We start from the raw sequence: 14476 nt of genomic DNA, 5'->3' as shown, positions 1-14476 counted from the left end.
AATTTCTGAACTTACTTTTACTAATTTTGTGTAAAAATGTGGTTGAATCTTGTTCACTTAAGCAATGTACACTTAAGGAATGTAGAGCAGCAAACGTACACTCTGCTGTTCACTGTTTAAGTGAACAAATGTGTAAGGCACTTAGAGAACGCAGTGTGGGAATAACCCCGTTCGTTGTTACAGTCTGGAAAGCAGTTGGCTGAGTTGTAGCTCTGTGAATCTGGAGAGAGGATCTAGCAGTGGGCTTACAAGTTGTTAGGAGCCTAGAACAATGACTAACAAATGGAGGTTTAGGGAGGTGGATTGTTTAGTTAAAGAGAAGGCTGGGGAGAGATCTAGTGGCAGCCTACAACCTCTTGAAGGACAGGTACAAAGGTGATGGAGCCAAACTCTTCTTGGTAGGACTGCCAAATTCACATGTTGCTATGGTGACAAATAGAAGTCTGGGAGAAGACGAAGCGTTGATGTTAGGGAAAACGTTTGCATGAAGAAAGTAGTGCGGTGTTGGAGGAGATTACCCAGAGAGGCTGTTGAGTTCCCGTCCTCAGTTGTTTTGAAGGCTCAGCCAGAAAAAAGGATGATGGACCTGAACCAGTGTTGGCAATAGTCCTACGCCAAGTAGGAGGTTGGACAAGATGACATTGGTGGCTCATTCCAATGAACATTTCTGTGATTTCTGTTAAGCTAACAGGTGTCATGAGCACTAGGAATATTGAATGGTTTGTGTAGAAATATTTCTTGTTAATGTTGAATAGGCGTCAGTGTGCTGGTTTTGTCATGACCAAGCACTAGCAGAATTTCAGAGATGCAGAGCACAGAGGCTGTATTGCTTTTGAAAGGCTATAACTTGAGTCAGGCAGTTTTAAACAGTTCTGTTTTCTAAAGTTACAAAAATTTAGTCTTTTGAGATTATTGCTGTTTTCAGGATCTTTTACATCCCATTTTAAGTTCATATTGCAGTTTATGGTGTCATTAGATACTTCGAATCAAAAAGCAAACTAAAATTTCATTGTACAGCCATTAATCTCATGAAATCAGTTGGGTGATCAAATTTCTTATTAAGGACCTGCATTTTTTAGTTTTTATTTTGAACAGTTAAAGAAAAATCATACCTTTTATTTTCAGATCAGGTAATTAATTTGAAATTATAGAGGATGTATATTTAAGTGGTTTTAATCTAAGTTTAGAATTAGCTGAAGTTTTATTCTAGATCTGTGCTTTGTCAGTACAAAGTTAGTATTGGATAACTCCTTGGAAAAGAGTGACAATTCAAAAGTAACAGTTACAAATTACTTTCGAATAGGTATTTTTTTATTACTTCAGTAGAATTTGGGGCAGAGACTGAAAGTAAAATTGATTCTTAAAAATTCCATTAATGTTTTTTAGTATACTTGTATTTTATCAATAGTTCAGAAGTTGGATTTTAGTCCTGATGTTAAGTAATAAAGTAATATAATACTTCAGTATTATGACTGATACAATCTGTGGTTAGTTTCTTTGCATTTTCAGAAAGCTTTTCATTATGTCATTTCAAATCAATTCTTCAGCTTAACTTGGATTTAACAAGATAAGTTTTGTTACTTCCTTTTATGCTGAGGATGGCAGTTTGTGTTATTTTATTGTTTCTGTGATTGGCAGCAAAAGCCTAATTTCACAGCTTGCATTGAGGGTGAAGGGGGAGTGGTTTTCTGCAGCTATATTCAAAAACTGTCAATCAACAGCCTCCACAGGCTACTTAGAGAATGGGTTTTCTTACTGGTTTCTCCAAATGCCGCTTCATGCTGTCTTTGATTGGCACAGCCTGGCAGGGAGGATGGATGAATCTGTCACTGGCTAGTTAATTGTGTTGCCGGTCTCAGCCTGACATCAGGTCTTTGACTCCTAAGTGGCTCAATACAAAACAAATTAGCAGATTGTAGTCATATTTCTCATTCTATATGCTTTGACTTTGTTGAATGCAGTCCATAAATCATATTGACTGACACCATAGTGAATGATGAAAGCTGCTTTTGAGACAGCTAGCATGGGTCTTAGCAGTATCGCGAAGGTGCCGTGGAAGGATGCATATGGCTGACCCTTTGGGAATTCCCTAGGAGCCAAATGTCTCTCTACTGCAATTGTTCTTAGAAGAAAAGCTTTGGGTCCTATAAAAAAGGATTTAATATGTCAGCAGATTCTCTTTACAAGCTCCTTTGAAATATAAGAAGTTTGTCTAAGGGTTTTTTCTTTTTACAAACTTGTATTTCAGCAAAATGTGAAGGCTGGGTGAAAAAACAGTTGCCTTTAACACTGTTAGCAGGTGTTTTTGCTTATAGAATAGGGTCCTTGTTTCTTAAACTTTACGTTGGTTGAGTGGAAGAATAGGTTTTGTAGATAGCAGCAATTAGCATAGGCGCAGCAGAGATAATAGTGGTGTCTCCACATGGGAGGCGACTGGAGCACATGTGAGAAGCCTGCTGAATCTCTGCATGCTATTGAATATAGGTATTTAATTACTACATACAGTAACCACGGCCACCCCCTTCCTTAAAAAAAATGATAGTAATTAAAAAAATCCCGGCAAACGGACAAATAATAAACGTTAAGAATGTTTTAAAACTAACTAAGATTTATTTAATTCTGGAAAAGAAATGTCTTATTGTTATGTTCATGAATCCTTAAATTTCCTCTTCAAAATGCATTATGAATAAATGGCAAGGAACTGATTAATTGGTGGATGGTAGAAATTTGGAGAGAGATTTTTTACTAGATCTCATTTGTCGAACACGAATTTGAATTTCATTCTTTTCTGGATATTGTACATCCAATGTATTTTGAACTGGGAAGCACTGAATTTTGAAGAGGATAACAGTAAAGTTCACATTTCTCTCAGTTAAAATTCAGCATTTTGATTGCTATCTGTAGCTTCGTTTTTTCTCTAGATTTAAGAAAACCGAGTGATTGTATTAAGTATAAACTGTGTATAGTAAACTTCTATTATTTGTTGATGTGTCATTTGAACAATAAGCCTGTAGTTCAAGTTACATAGTTGGAAATAGTTTAAGTGTTAGGATGTTTTCATTTTATGAAATTTTAAAATAAGCATTAAACGTACGTGTATTTGACTTATTTATGTATTGGACTTATTTAAAGTCCAAGTGGCTTTTACCATGTCATTTCTGTATTGTAACCATTATCTTGTGCTCCAGTACTATTGATATTTGCCAGATTTTAACAATTAACAACAGATGCTTGTTAGAAATATAAAATTCTGTCTTTTATTTAAAATAATAGAGGAGTACACATTGTTTGCATATAAAATAAATTGAATGTTAAAATTTTTCTTGACAACCTATTAATCTGGTTGAACTTTTATTACATTATAGTGGCAGCATAAATAGGACATGGAGCTGATTTGATGGAGCAGTACATTAAACAGAGATGCACTAGTTGTTCCATTAAATCAAATGACATTTCCATTAAGTATTTCAAACCTACTACACTGTAATTAAATGAACTGTGGCCCATTGATTCCCCTTCTTGCCTCCTTTTTTCCTTCTTTTTTCCCCCTTTTTTCCTCTTTTCTTTTTTTTCCATTCATATTGATATTGTTCTGCTTGGGGAATAGAGCTGCGTATCTCCCCGTGTAGTTACCAGTGGGCTTGGGAGCATGCTGTTCTTGCATTGTTTCTTACATTCCTTGTTGTCAGTTCATCTATTTTGGTCAAAATGTTATTTGCTTTTCTGAGATTTTCAATTAAGAAACTGACATCTCATTTTAGATATAAAGCTCCTAACAGTTCAAGGTGTCCTACTGATAAAGAGGTATTAGAAAAAGCCATTTAATGTTTCAGTGTGACATGTGAGGAGAGTGACTACTTTCCATTGTATTGTCTACATTTTAATTACGTTTTAACAAAGAATGGATTTTTAAAGTACAAAATATTTAGGGCCGAATTTGCTTTCTGTTATATGTACACATAAAAATTCATTTATATGAGCAAGTTGTTTTATTAAGGACAAGATCTGGCTCTTCAGATGTTGGAGCAGAATGTTCCAGACTTTTTGGGGCAGTGAATTGCTGTCTGTCTTTACCATTTTTCACTGCTTATATGTGTTTCTGTGAGTCAACAGTGAATTGATCAACCTGACATTGCAGAAAACAGCTGGAAAACCATTGTTTTAGAGAATAGGTCTCATTGCTTTACTGATGGATATAAGTAAAACGATAGTGATGTGTGCTCCAGTAGGTGTATTAAGTAATTATGATTTCTTTCATGTAAGCTTGTTAATAGTTACCTTTGTTTCAATACATATTGTAACATAGATGTCAGTTGAAAAGCGTGGTTTATAAGTACATTAAATTAGAGTTTCATAATTGCATTTGAAAGCCAAGATCGCTCTGCTCCTAAAAGTTTGCAGTGCTATGAATAGAATGGTGCTGGAGCGAGTGCAGAGGAGGGCAACGAAGCTGGTGAAGGGCCTGCAGAATAAATCTTATGAGGAGCAATTGAAGGAGCTGGGACTGTTTAGTTTGAGGAAGAGGAGGCTGAGGGGAGACCTCATCGCTCTCTACAACTACTTGAAAGGACATTGTAGAGAGGTTGGTGCTGGTCTCTTCTCACAGGTAATTAGCGATAGAACAAAAGGGAATGGGTTCAAGCTGCAGCAGGGTAGGTTTAGGCTGGACATTGGGAAAAAATTTTTCACAGAAAGGGTGGTCAGACACTGGAGTAGGCTGCCCAGGGAGGTGGTGGAGTCACCATCCCTGAATGTGTTTAAGACTCATTTAGATGTGGTGTTAAGGGATATGGTGTAGGGGAGAACTTTGTAGAGTGGAGATGATGGTTGGACTCGATAATCCCAAGGGTCTTTTCCAACCTAAGTGATTCTATGATTCTATGATCCGATCGGGTATCTGGTCTTACTTGGTTGTCTTAATTCTAAGGTAGACTTTCAATATCTTTCAATTTTTCGCTACAAATTTTTTAATAATTTATCAAATTAATTTCTGATTTTGTGCTTTGTGTTTTGGTCTCATGTTTGGAAAATTATTTCTCTCAATTATATATACATTGTCAAGAGAAATGTTACTAACTAGACTGTGATTGGAAAATTATTTCTATTTCGTACAGCAGAGGGCTACATTTCGTTTTGTAAGTAGTTGATTACTGACAGCACTGATTTATTAAGCATCTGAAAAGATGATAGATAAGCATGAATATTTTAAATAATTTAGTATCAAGCTTTGGATGGAGTTCAAGCAATCAAAGTGCCAATAATTAGCACAAGCTGTTATAAGAAATGCCCCAACTGAAAGCAGTGGGTTTGGTTTATATAAAGCTTGGGGGTTTGTAACTGACTATTGTTAAAAATATGCAGCATGTTGATTTTCATTACATTCTTGCTTTCATTCTGTTTGGGTAAAAAAAAAATAAATCCACAAAGCTGTTCATATGCTCATATGCTTCAGCAATTTATAGTTATTATTTTGGAAATGTCCTTGTATTTGTTGAGACTGTTGGATTTCTGGAAGAAATATCAATAATTGCTTTAATATATGTTGAATTTAGTTCCCCATTTGGTTTAATAGAAACAAAGATAGTAGGTCAAAGAAATAACAGCAAGTGTTATCTTTCTCCTTCTAATCTAAGTCCTGCATCATTAAGACTTCGAGTGTATGTTAAAATCAAATCAGATAAGCAGTTCTTTAGTGACATGTCGTTTGTTTCTATCTTAAAACCTGTTGCTCTTTCTACTAGGGAAAAGTGGCCCAGACAGCTTGCATGTCAGCCTGCCAGCATCTTTCAATGTCCCTAATGCAGATGCTACTGGACAGTGAATTAAGGCAAATAAGTATGGGAGCAATTCAGCAGTTTAATTTAGACGTGATACAGTGTGAACGTAAGTAGATGTTCCAGAATTCCTATCTATATCTGTCTTAACTGCAAAAAAGTTCTTCAATGTAAGCCATATAGTGATTTTTTTTCCATAATCTACTAAAACTTTGTCCTTTAAAAAAATTATTACAGTAGAGCTTCTTGTAAAAGTATTTATGAGTAAGTATGTTAAAATTTCTGGGAATTTTTTTAATGAAACTTTTTTAAAATCATGTATCTGATTGAAAAGTACATCTCTTGTTACTCCTGTTGGGATCATAATCGATATATCCAGTAAAAAGTCTGGTACAAAATTGCCCCAAATCACTAAATAAATACTATACTTTTATAGTTGAGAAAAAAAAGGTCAAATGTCTGTGAAATTTTAATTTTCCCTCTTGAGTTTATTCATTATAATACAAATTTTGAAAGTACTGTTACATGGGGTTCCCTCCCTTCTAGAACTAATACTGCCTTACTCACTGTGCAGAATAATAGTACCCATTTAGTAAACATCAGATGTTGTTTTATTCTTGCTATTCAAAGTATAGCATCAGAATTATTTTATAAAACTGGTTCAGTCCAGCACTGAAGGCAGGATTAATTTGCTCGTGTTGTGCATGGAGCTCACTGCTGAGGGTGAACTGTTAATCTGTATGAAGGAAGTTACTTCCATAGCATCATTGTGTTATGAATAGGTTTTAGGTCTAGTTTTATAGTTGATGGCCGAGATACAGTGGAAGGGCTCACTGATGGTTTTTTTCAAAGCGTTTTTTTAGATTCTTATACTCCGTTTCTTCAAAGTATCTTTCCTGTTATGTGTTTGAAGCTCGTGTTTGAAGCTTATGTATTTTGGATCTCAATGATTTCGGTGACAGCTGTAAAATGGGGCAGTTCTGCAAGTCGTATCCTGAGGATCTTAGTTTGGACATGTGAAAAAATTGATGACTACTCAATTAGCAGACATCTATGGGAAACTGGAAATTTGATTTCAAGCAATGTGGTTAGCATCACAAAGGGTTCTTGCGGGAGTCCAGGGACAGAGTTAAGGGGCATTTTTGACGTTTTAACCATATGCTTGTGTTTCCTTCTCCTGCCTTATTTGTTGCATTCCAGCTAAACTCTGTAACAGGTAGAGCCAGCATCTTTCTGACAGTCCTTCGTTATATAGCCTTAAGGCCTTTCAGTGCGTGGAATGAACTGACGGGATTATCAGGGTCCGACTGAAAAAATATTTGTGATCATGACATTAAAGTTTGTCTCATGGTTGCACAAGTTGGCCAAACAAATGATGGTTTGACTTTTTTTTTTGCTTTTAGTATGCTTGATGTTGCAAATTTCATAGTGTTATTTTCAGGTAGGTGGGTAGGGGTACATGTATGTGCATTTGTGTACTTTCCTAGACGTAAAAAAGATCCCAGTTGTAAAAACAGAAATTCCATAGTATTCATAGTATGGATACCGTAATCATCCATCTAGACGAGCTGAATTGGTGCACCCACTACACAGTCATCTGCCTTCCAAACAAATAGTGTAACAGCGAAGAAAGCTTGCCCACTACCGTATTATTACGTTTCTAATATTTAAAATATCATCTGTGAACAACACAGTACTTCACTACTCTATAGATTAACCAATTCACTGTTTCACTTGGGGATTTCTAGCAGCACAGGCAATAAAATGCATGCCTTGCAGGTAACTTTCATGGTATGAACAGTATGTTCACAGGAAAGTAATGAGAAGTCCCAACGAGTTCAGCTGTCATCTGGTCTCTGGGTTGTTTTCAGACCTTTTTCTTCTCAGCCTTTGCCCTGAGAATTCCTAATTTCTATTACCACTCTTTCTACCATCTTTAGTTGCTGCACACTGGAAACTTTGATCAATGAAGAGATCTTAGTAGAGTTTTATTTAATCTACCATGATAACTTTTCATTATTTTAATATTAAAATACAACCTTAAGACAACATGTTTTGTTATATGTAGCTGTTATACTGAGCATGTGGCATGAACAAGATGTGGGAAACCTTGGGCCAAAGTGAGAAAGTTTCAGAAAACTAGTAACTTAAAGTTAGTTAAGTACTAGTAAAACCAGTAACTGAAAAATGCATTCTTTCCACCATTGCGTAACTTCTAGAGTGGGATGTACAGATGCAGATAGAATAAACTTCAATTATTCCTTTCTACAAAGCTTAAAAAGGATGTTAGAAAAAATTTGGTTTTGCACAGAAACCCTTTGAGTAGTTTCAATACAATTATGGAAGCTTGTCAGAGTAGTGTGTTGCAGCGAAGGACATCTTACAATCTGTGGAATAAGGGATCGACACAAGATTTTGCTCAGACCGCTTTGCTGTTGTGGTTTCATTCATAAGGTCTGTCACAGGCACATTCCAGGCCTCACTGTGATGCCTGTGATTTATGTTCTTGCTCATCACCCTCCCCCAGCTTTATTCTTTGTCACTTTGGGATTAATGGATACGACAGTGACACAGTGACATTTCAATTAGTGCTTAGAGTGTGCAAATAATTCACAACTCTTGGGTAGTTTCCTACTGTATTGCATGCATGGGTTTGACATTTCTCTTATAAACAGTGGAGTAGACTCATATGCATTTTGAACTAGAAGTTACGTGAGATGTAGAAAGTTGTGAATATCTGAAGATACATTTTTAAAAATTCTTGGCAATATTCTAGATATTTATTCTCATCTTTAACATTGCATTTTTATTCTTTCTAATGTGAACTGGAGAAGATTTAAATAAAAGTAGGAAAATGTCATTACTTGTCATATTTTATCTTGTCTGTTAAAAAGCAATCAGCAGTCCAACCAACAACCCAATAATCTGTTAATAAGCAGCAATCTGTTAAAGTCAGTAAGTGCTGAAGTTCTTAGTCACAGCAAATAGGTAGAATGATAAGTGAAATTCCAAGAAAGGAAGGAAGGTGGAAGGGAAGGAGGTGATCTTGTGGTGAACTCTGGGATTTCATTATTCTGCACTGCATTTCTATGCAAAGTACCTAACTGTAAAAAGCACAGCAGAAAATCTGGAAGTATCTGATACTTTTGCTCAAGAATAGTGATAGTATCAGCTGGTCTTCTCTGATGATTTATTAAAAAAAAAAAAAAAGCAATGACCTTCTTACTCTGCTTCTGGTAAGGTTTTTTGTATTCCTTCCAAACGTTCCAAAAGCTTTCAGTTCGATTTCAGTTTTTCCTGTTCTAATTGAAGTATTTCTCTACACTCTCTACATATTTTATAACTTGGAGCAGTGTTTTGCCTCTGTATTTTACACCATTCTTTCTCAGCGGTGATCTTCCACTAGGATGATTGGGGTTCTTACAACAGTATTCAGAAAAATAGAATGTCCTAGGTCCCATTGAATAAAACCCAAAGAATAGTCTTTTGCTTGGACATTGCATTTCAGCGCCCTGGGGAGGGGCAGCATTTGCTATGTCTTGAAGATGAAATTCAAGTGTAGGTTGCTGTATCTCACTTTATGAGAAGCAAGGTGTACATAATAGAAAATGAGCTTTTTGGAGACACCATCCAGATCTAGAGACCTGACATCAGCTTTTTATCAAGGAATTAGAACTTGTCAGAAATTCTAATTGCCGGAAGAGTAATTTTTATGTAATTTTTGTAATTTTTGTGTAATTTTTATCATTTATGTGTTTTAACATAGCTGAATTGTGAGATGGGATTCATTGACAGGAGGAGGTATGATTGAGTGGGCATCCTTCTTCACCCAGACATGGATCTGTGCAAGGATGAAAGGGTTTTGGGTCCTGCCTATAAATGAGCATGGGTTAGCAGAGAATTAGCACAAAGCAGGATGCCATACACCTTCCTAGCCCAGCCCTGTGTAGGGCTTCCTGCCAATCCCTCTTTTTTCACCCACTGTGTGCAGAGCTGCAGTATCCAAGAGCAAGAGAGATCTTGACCCAAGTGCTCTTTGTTGAGCATACATGAAGGTAATCTCCAGGTGGGCATGCCAGAAGCTGAGGAACTCAAATCCTGTTTTTCCCTTGAAAAGGCACTACATTCTCCTCTGGAGGCCTCTCACTTTACCTGCCTCCTCTCCCATCTGGGAAGTCAAGTTAACTTAACTCACTTGAGACCATCCTTCATCTGCCGGTCACATATGGCAGCTCGGGAGCAAGGGGAAGCAGCGAGATGTGGCGGGTGCTGGGGCCAGGGCTGGGGGCTGCTGCCCGGCCAGCTGGCAGCTCCCTCGGCAGGCTCCCTCCAGGCGTGTTTGAACAGCTGGAGCATCCAACAGGGCTGCAAAGTGGCTGACGGCTGCCGAGATAGTCACCTGATTCTCTGTGCTTCCTTTAAAAATACATTTGTAGCCTTGCCATCCTGCCTGTGGGTCGATGCTATGAGGCTGAAGTAAAGCTGTCCTAATTTACCTTTGGAGCCAAAGTCTGGACTCTGGTTTTGAATTTCTGCCATTGAGTAGCAAAACTATTTGTCAGGAATTAGGTACTGAATTCCCAGACCAACAGAGAGGCATAACCACAGGGGGTCGTGGGAGAATAAAATTAAGAGACCTGTTAATAAATCTAGTAGTGTGCAGAAATTCAGTACAACTTACAGTTAGAGATGTCTTAAATTCCGTCTTATCAGACACAGCCTCTTAAGATATCCATTAACACATATACATCAATTCACATATATCCGGTATACAAAATGTAATGAAAAGTTCAAAACAAAGTATTCAAAAGAAAATGGACTGAAGTCATCTTTACAATATTTAAATTTGCCATTCTCGTGTGTGTGTTACCTCACAGCCTGTTTTTGTATTATTACATACTTTTTTCATTAGTTCCTACCTCCTGTAAATTCCCAAACTGGCTGTTGTAGGAAGTACATTGAGATTGTATATATTGTGGACACACATTGTGCCAAAGATCTTGTTCTATATACACAGAAAAGGTCCACACAGTATCACCAAAGTGCAGGGAAGGTGTTAACAAAAATCTTGTGAATACCAGATTCATGTAATGCATATTTTCAGCCTATTTTCCTGAAAACATTGAAGTTTCTGATTCAAACTGCCAAGCAGCTAGTTTTTTGCCCCTACATGTGATAGTTTAATGGTGATCTTTGCATTTTCACTCTCGCATATTATAAAATTCCTGAATGCTCCTATGCATGCTAAAACAACCAACCAACCAGCCTCCTACCCCTCCAAATCCTCTTTAAGCCTAGAATGAATGTGAGGGGTGAATATTTTAAAAGATGTATATATGACAATGTTTCATTATTATCTGGAAAAGGACCCTTAGGACAAAGACATTAAGAATGTTAATCCTGTTCTTATAATATCTTCCTAAAATGCTATGCAGTAGAAACTATTTAATTAGCTTTGTAAAATTGTTAGCAAAACTTAAAAGCCCTGAGCTGAGGGCGGAGGGGGAACTGTCTGACCGTTACCGTAAGTAGATTATCTTTTTGCCCTTTGAACTCATGAAATTGTAATAATGAAACAAATTCTACTGTAGTCACTTGTCAAAAATGACCCAAATATGAGAATAAATGCTTGTGCTAGAGTGAGTGTCCCTGGTGTTGTAAATGCATTTATAATACAAAATTGTAGTTAAAGAGAACAAAGCATATACAATAATTAAGTTTGGTACCTTGTGTGCTTCTTGTTCTATAACTGCAATGATAGTATGTACTACATAGAGAAACTAAGTCATACTGCATTATTTAATGCATTAGGATAAATTTCAAACTATGTTAGCCTGATGAGCCGCAGAAAGGATGCAAACGTTTGCCCTGTGGCAAGTAAAAGGATCCCACTATAGGAAGGTGCCTCCCAAGCAGGTCACGCTTTTCAGTTATATGCGCTTTTCAATTCTGTAGCCATTCCTTTGCCTTAGAGGCATTAGAGCCTTAGAGCCATTCCTTTGCCTCCTTCTCCCAGTGCTAGCACTGTGGAGAGGCTGGAGGAGCTCAGATTCTAGTGGGGGAAGCTGGTCCCAGTGTAACTGTGTATGAACGGAAAGCCATAGAAGAGCAGATACAGATGGGCATTCTCTTTCAAGAACAGTACAGGTTCCCCTTCCTTGTTTAGGGGATGTAGAAGAGTCCCCTTCTGACCATCACACTTATCCTCCTTATTAGTGTGCTGCCGTAGCTCACAACCCACTTATCTCTTCAGCTGTTTGCTATGGGGCATTGCTAAGAATTCCCTGCTATAGTAGAGTGTTGCCACTTCAAACGCTACGTTTGGCTGAGCACAGGGGCCAACATCATAGGCCTGTCCGTCCCTGAAGAAAGGGTAGTCCCAGTGGCCATGAAATACTTGCAGAAGGCAGCCATGGAGACACTCAACCCTTTAGCCTAGGGTGTTCAGAAGTGCTTTCATAGGCCTGGAGGTCTTTTGTTCTTCTGCAGGTTGGTGGTTGTACAGACTGTTTTCTCTTTGCTGCTTTTAAAGAGTTTATTATTAAGTGAACTCTCTCTATAAAATGCTGGCTTTAGGATATGCTTTTGCTACTGTTTTTTATCTTTCTTCTTTTCATTTAAAAAGTATCTTTGTGGTAGATTGAAATTTCCCGAAAACTCCTCTAGAAGCTTGGTATTACTTACCAAATAGGAAAACCAGACAATTTAAAATTCAGACTTGAATACAGTAATCAGTGAGCATTTGCCAACTGTTACCAATACTTGCCTGTGACATTCCAGTGTTCTCCCTAGGGTGTTTGATTGCTATTTTTGATTCCTTTAGTCGATGAAGAATCAAGTCATTTTCAAGTTTAATTAATTTTCCTATTGTGTGACTGTCCATAAAATTTTTGCACTACTGTAGTACAAGTAATAAATTCCACCTCTACTGGTAAAGCTGCTACTCTGATACTATATTAATCTATTACTAAGCTATTCTTAGATGCTCTGACATGGTCTTAGTAGCTTCTTGTACCACTTAAGTAAGAATATTTATTATTTTAATTTGCAGTTGCATTACATATAATAACTTTTAGACTTGTGAATAGTCTATCTGAATTCATTAGTCTAAGCTGAAACCATACCTTCAGAAGTAAACGATGGAGCCCATTATTTTACTGTCATGTTAGCTGGGACGCCAATGTCTTTCTGGATTTTACTTTCACTTGATGATCCAAATTTTTTAACTAACCATGAAAAAAAAATCTATTAAGGATTTCATATTACTTTTAAATGTTAGTAGGAGTCCATGTGGCACAGTAGAGTTGAGCACTGGATCTGGAAATTTTTTGGATACATATATTCTGTTTCCTCTACCATTGAATGACCTGTTTCTCAAGCTTGGAAAAAAATGTTACCTTTCTCTGCCACAGATGATACCTCTCTAAACCGATTACAGTAATATAATCTACTTTGTTTTGTTAAGAGCTCTAACTGAAGAGCATAAGAAAAAAATCTCAAGCTTTTTTGAAGTAAGATGTATAACTTGAGTGGGGATGTGAGGCAGGGGGTGTTTCTGCAAGTGTCTGTCTTCTAAATGTGTGACTGGCATAAGAACAACAAAAAGTATATTTCTTTTCAAATTTGACAATTATTGATCATTTCCTAATTTAAGCAAGTAGCTTTTTTTCATTACTGTAAGTGTTACCATTTTTTGTATTTTGAATACAGTTTTGCCTTTCAATTTTGACAGGCTGTTTTGGGGTTCAAAAAGAGCAGAAGTTCATTATTGATGAGCTGGCTAAAAGGCATGAACAGGCGTTTCACCTCTACTGTGTCTGTGGCACGTAGAACTTTTCACCTGTCGTCTACACATTAAACTAACTCCCACCTTAGTGTTTGGCTTTTATTGCTGTTTGGCTAGAGGTGGGGGTTTTATAGCGCAGATGCTGTAACAAAAGCAGATGTTTGAAAATATGTTGACAGCCATGGAATTGGTATTATTTCGAAATTCTTCAGTAATCATTCACCTGAGGCCAAGAAAAGATGTTGGCTTCTGTGGTTGTAGCATTATTACTGGGTTAGAATTTTAAGCAAAATTCCTAATAGTACTCCTAAAGGTATTATTCTTTGGGATTATTAGAAAAATGATGTGAAAGGCGTTTTTTTTTGGTTGGCTTGTTTGTTTGGTTGGTTGGTTTTAATCATTGTGAGTTATTAATCTATTTCTATCAAACTAGTTTCATTTTAATGCCGGCTAGCATTTATATTGCATAAGGCTTGAGTTTCTGTTAGATTTTTTTTTTTTAAATCTATATCAGTAATATTTTTAACCTTTCTTTGCAGTGTTTGCTAGTTCTGAGCCTGTGCCAGGATTCCAGGGAGACACCCTGCAGTTAGCTTTCATCGACCTCAGACAAGTAAGACACTGGTTGTTGTTTTTTATCCTACTAATTTCCCCTTTTGACCAATGCTGAAGTTATTAAATTCAAGAACCTTTCATGTTTTCGCATTCCCATGTAATTAGTTTTGAAAAGCGGTTATTTGAAGTGTTATTAGGAGCACTATTCCCTGTAATTTAGCATAAAACTATTTCTCCAACGTGTTGTTAGGGGGCACTGTGCTACTGGTGGTACTGTTACATGGATATAAGATTGAATTTTGGTCCTGACAATTTTGTAAAGATCCTGTGACGCCTTTTTGCAAGATTGTACGTGTTACCC

General features: G+C 36.9%; 1 protein-coding gene across 15 annotated transcripts in view; it reads left to right on the top strand.

Moving 5' to 3' along the window:
- The window catches only part of EXOC6 (exocyst complex component 6), a 99254-nt gene that overhangs the window by 58666 nt on the left and 26112 nt on the right, over nucleotides 1–14476 (top strand). For all 15 annotated transcript variants that reach the window (XR_012587779.1, XR_012587780.1, XR_012587781.1 and 12 more), the window contains 2 exons: nucleotides 5742–5883; nucleotides 14100–14173. Coding sequence is in view for 12 of the 15 variants with exons in the window: in XM_074593294.1 (XP_074449395.1) it covers nucleotides 5742–5883; nucleotides 14100–14173 (216 nt within the window). In the remaining 3 variants the exon portion in view is untranslated. The remainder of the gene's footprint in view (nucleotides 1–5741; nucleotides 5884–14099; nucleotides 14174–14476) is intronic.

This window comes from Larus michahellis, chromosome 6 (assembly GCF_964199755.1).
Source record: "Larus michahellis chromosome 6, bLarMic1.1, whole genome shotgun sequence".
In the NCBI taxonomy this organism is placed as follows: domain Eukaryota; kingdom Metazoa; phylum Chordata; class Aves; order Charadriiformes; family Laridae; genus Larus; species Larus michahellis.
This window is presented reverse-complemented; position numbering and strand designations above follow the sequence as displayed.